Genomic DNA, 4,795 nt, shown 5'->3' on the forward strand with positions numbered 1-4,795 from the left:
ATTTGGCCATAACCAATGCCTCATCTGAGTTTGACACCCCACCCCACCACAGTCACAGCCCCCGGCGGCTGGGGCATGTGACTTCCCTTCCTGGGCAGCGCAAGGACCTCCAGCCCATCCCCAGAGCGTGGACACTTTTGGCCTTGCCACCAAGGTCCCTCCCCTCTCTAAGAGGCTGCCCTTCCACCACCCCAAATCCTTCCCCCAAAGACAACCGAGAGACACAGAGGCTTTAGAAACCAGACAAGTTTTAAATATATGTTTGCACAATATTAACATTAAATATACATCATAAATAAGCCTTATAAATATAAAACTGATAAAAATTGATAAAAATCGATAAATTAGTCATGTCCTTCCAAGGAATTGGCCTCGCAGCTTCTGAGACCGCCCCTAGGAGGGCAATGGCTCTTGCGTGAGAAAATTCCAGGATCCACCACCAGGGGGAGCAGCCAGCAGCGAGGCCCCAAGACTGGGGCTTCCCGGCGCTGGGAGGTGGGTCCGCTTTTACAGAGACCTCAGTGTACACCTCCCAGCGCCATTTGCACCACATGTCCTGATTTACAGATTTTAATATCCACCTTACGTCAGGGAGTCCAAGCAACCGACAGGCAGTGGGGGCCTTGTACAGCCTCTAACTCCCTAGCTTCACAAAGAGAAAACAGGTCCAGACAGGTAAAGTGACCTGCCCCAGGCCACATGACGACTTCGGGGCTGGGCTGGGACCTGAGCTCCATTCCCTGGACCCCCGAATCAGGGCTCCTGGGACACCCTGTCGCTGTTACAGCTGCCTAAAGTGAGGTCACCCAGACATCCAGGTGTCTGGCTTGGGACGTGATGAGGCATAGGAGGCCAGCTCAGGCTGTGACCTCCCCTTCAGAACCACGGAAAGGAGGAAGTCTGGGGGCAACGGCCCTGCAAGTCATGAGAGGGAAGGACTGGCAGGCCTCGGGGAGCAAGGCAGGGGGGCAGTCAGCCCAGCCATGAGTCAGCCTGTGTCATCAGACCCCTGAATCAATGGAAAGTCGGCCCCGCGTGGCCTGCCCGGCCACCCCACTGGGCCTGGGGAACTTGGGGCTGAGGGGGTGGTGCAACAGCCTGACTCTGACCCCTCTACCAGGAGGTAGAGGGGTCTGCCCAGCTCTCACCTCTTAAAGTGCACTTCTCAGTGGCTAGTAGCAGAGGGGAACAGGTTTGGGGACCTGGGAGGTGCATCCTGCGATGGTTCCTCTCATCCACAGAGCACCTGCCGCATCCTTCACCAGCAAGGGGTGCTCCTGAGGCTACCGGGGCAGCTGTCCCCTGGGCATGAGTCTCTTGCCTTTCCTGGAGGGTCTGATCCTGTGCATCCCCTTCTGCAGGGCCTGGTGGGGGCTGTGTCTCCGGCTCCGGTTCGGGCTCTCCCCCCACTTGCTGAAGACCCACCCCACTGAGTGCATGAAGCGATGGTAGCCACGCAGGAACCTGCAACCCTCCAGCTTGCGCTGAAAAGCATCCGAGGCAGGGGTGGGGGTGGGCGGCTGAGAGGCCCCCCGGCCAGCCTTCGTGGGCTCAGCTGTGTCTGAGTTGTCCAGCAGCTGGGCCATGCAGTAGATGTTGTTCCTAAGCCCAAGGACGTTCGGCCTCGCCATCTGCAGCTTCTCCAAGTCCTCGATGTTCAGCCCAGACCTCTCCAAATCCTGGGCCTTGGGGAGGTGCTGCTCTAAGTTGGCCAGTCTGTGCAGGACGCAGCCCAGTGTGGCATTCAGGGTCTGCAGGAAGCCCCGCCTGCCCAGCCCCCTCAGGGTCTCCTCGCTGGGGAAGGCCCCGGGGCGCTCCCTGCAGTGCTCTCTCAGTTTGGGAACATCTAGGCCTTGGATACGTATCTGTGGGGAACAGGAGGATCTTAGGGTGAATGCTGAGGATCTGGACCACACTCACAGACAAGTCAGCCTTGAAATGCTAGACCTCATGCACCCCTATCCAATCTCCCACTGGACGGATCCGGAAACTGAGGCCCGAGAGGGAAGAGGACCCCAAGATCACTGCAGGCAAGGTCGGAATGATGTTGCAGAGCTGGTGGGATGCCCGTGGGGAATGTGGAGCTTCAAGAGGGCTGGACTCTGTCTTGCTCACTGCTACGTCCCAGTGCCTAGACCAGAGCCTGGCAGGTGTGCAGTGTACACTGAGTAAGCAGATGAGCGCGGTGATGGTGTCTGGAGTCCCGCCCTGGGACCACAGAGCTAGGGAAGCTGGAGGGCCAGCCTTAGCTCCTCAGGGTTAAGGCTGGAATAACACAGCGACTCAGTTCCCCCACCTGGCCATATGGAGTGGGGCTGGGCCTGTCCTGCCTGCTTCTCACTCCCTTCCTAACCCCATAGTTCTCTGAGACTCAGATGCCACAAGGGCCCAGGTGCTTACATAGGGGTCCAGGAGTCTGCTGGTGTCCTGCATGAGATCTGTCTGCTTCTGGAGCTGGCCAAGGAGCACATGGTACTCTCTCGAGCAGCTGCCTATAGCCGCCATGCTCGCCATGCTTGCAAACAGGAGTGCAAGGACCAGACCTAGGGCAGAGAAGAGGGGTGTCACCTGACTTGGTGAGGAAAGCCACAGATGGGAGCCTCGGGGAGGGGGTCAAGAGGGCCTTGAAAGTTGCCTCCTTCATCCCAGACTTTGTGTAGTGGAGGGCGGGGGCTGGGCACTGTGTGGCACGGTGTGTGCACAGGTGTGCCCACCAAGGCCACCATCATCTCCCCAGTAAGTCACTGCCCAGGGCCTGACACAGCAAGCAGTGGGAGGGACTGAGACAGTGGCTGCGATTTACCAAGTAGGTCTTTGAGCAAAGGCTGCAGTGCCCGGCTGGATCCCAATCTTGCCTACAGCATGGTTCTAACCTCGGGAGCTGACTCTCTGCAAGGTGGGACTGGCTCCCTGCAAGACCACTGGGCTAAAGACCAGCCACTGTCCTAGGACCTGCCTTGTCAGCTGCTCTGGCCATCCAGGTAGATGGGCCTGAGAGGGCTTCAGGGCAGGCAGCCCGGGAGCAGCTTGTGCCCTCAGCTCTGTCTAGAACCAGGAGAGTCTGCCTTTTCAACCAGAGGCGCAGCCTGGAACAGATGTGGAAGACCTTCCAGTCCATGTCCCTACTTTCCTGACAGGTAAACCAAGTCTCAGCAGAAGGTCCTGCTCAGGTCACACAAGGCCAGGGCTCTCCCCTGACCTCTCATGCCTCCCTCCTCTCTCCATAAGTGGCTCCTTCTGTCAGGCCCACCAGGGATGCTGTGAGCCTGTCAGAAGGTGTTGGGGGCGGTTACGGTTACTGCTCACCACCACCCCCAGCGGGGCACCGGCAGCCACGTGGTCGGAAGGGGCCTGTGGCGCAATGGCCCGGAAGGCAGTGACACCATCGTTCCCGTCCTAAGAACCATCCGGCCCTTTGGGGAAGACTGGCTGTTGGGGAGGGCCTAGGGGCCGGGCACCCAGGCATAGCGACCCCAGGGCACCCTCGCCGCCTCCCCAGGTATCTGCTGCCGGGCTCTGGCAGGGGCCTGTGCCTGTGGCAGCGCACGTGGGACCGGGGTTTCTGTATGGCTGTGCATCTGAGTCTGTGTGCGGCGTGAGGGAGACCTGTTCCGTTCACCGTGGGGACGCTGGTCTGCATGTGGGGCTTCCTGGGCTGGTGAGATCCAGGGCTGCGGATGACGTCATATGGCTGTGTGCTCATGTGGCCATGTGGGTGTGGCTGTGCGTGCTGTGTGATTGTATGGGCTCTGGGGCCCCCAGGCCCGGCTGACTTTCTATTCATCCTGGGCAAGCTGGAGGCCCCACAACCCCTCCACACCTCACACCACTTCCCTGACCAGCTTCTGAGCCTCCCTCTCCTGCCCAGCCTCTTCGTCCATCCTATTCTCTCACCCCCTGGTTCCCAGAGTTGCCTCTACATCTTGGCATCACCTCCCCCTGGAAGCCTTCCAGGGATGCCCCTTCTCTACCTGTGGAGAGGCCAGGTTCTCAGTGGACCGCTCTCTCTGCCTGACCTCCTGGCTCTCTCCCCTTCTCAGCATCCTTCTGCCTGGCGCCCAGCCTCCCCAGGTCCCGGAGGGCAGAGGGTGCCTCTGCTCCCCACCGGCGCCCGTGGACAGACCCAGCAGGCGGGTTCTGGCGGGGAGGAAGGAAGTACTTACTAAGCAGCGTCCTCTGTGTGAGCGGTACCCCCATGCTGGGTGCCTGTGCTCCGGCCCGCGCCCGCTGGGGGTGACACCTCTCGGCTGGGAGCCCTGCAGGCTGGCAGCCACTTTATGCCCGCTGGGGCGATTGGCCAACACCTAATGAGGTGGGTGGGGATGGGGAGGGGGGAGGGCAGGCCTTCTGGGAACATGACCCCAAAAACCAAAATTTCCACAGGCGGCCAATGGGTGCAGGGCGGGTGGTATGCCCGCTCCTCCTCCTGTTTTCTTCGAATTCATTCTTCGAGGTCAGCCCTACGCCCAAGGATGATGTAAACCGCAGCCTCAGCCTTCCTGGGGTGAGTGGGGAGGAAAAGGGTCCATGCCATCTTCGGGGAACTGGGCCAGGGATGGCCAGGAGGGACTTCGAGCTGGACCTCTGGAGGCCCCAGGCCAGTCTCGGCCCAGGAGCCATTGGTCTCGCAGGACACGGTGGTTGGGGGCTGAGGGGAGCGAGACATCTTCCTTCTTGAGTGCCCTTCCTGCCCTCTCGCCGGGGCTGTTGGGACATCTGTGAGCGGAAACCACCGGGCTCTGGGCACAGAGCCAGACGCAGGCTGGCAGCCCCGAGATTGTGGTTCAGGCCCCAG

General features: G+C 60.4%; 1 protein-coding gene across 2 annotated transcripts; it reads right to left on the reverse strand.

The window, feature by feature from the left end:
- Nucleotides 1-231: 231 nt before the first annotated feature.
- OSM (oncostatin M) lies at nt 232-4,243 on the reverse strand. 2 transcript variants are annotated; one of them, XM_003258065.4, is made up of 3 exons: nt 4,164-4,243; nt 2,401-2,543; nt 232-1,865 (listed from the first exon to the last, which is right to left on the reverse strand). In XM_003258065.4, the coding sequence occupies exons 1-3, from the start codon at nt 4,195-4,197 to the stop codon at nt 1,284-1,286; spliced, it is 759 nt and encodes a 252-aa protein (XP_003258113.1). In that variant the 5' UTR covers nt 4,198-4,243; the 3' UTR covers nt 232-1,283. The 2 variants fall into 2 exon arrangements, with proteins under 2 accessions (XP_003258113.1, XP_012363545.1); XM_012508091.2 differs by lacking the exon at nt 4,164-4,243 and adding an exon at nt 2,957-3,638.
- Between the last annotated feature and the right edge of the window lie 552 nt (nt 4,244-4,795).

This window comes from Nomascus leucogenys, chromosome 7b (assembly GCF_006542625.1).
Source record: "Nomascus leucogenys isolate Asia chromosome 7b, Asia_NLE_v1, whole genome shotgun sequence".
Lineage (NCBI taxonomy): Eukaryota > Metazoa > Chordata > Mammalia > Primates > Hylobatidae > Nomascus > Nomascus leucogenys.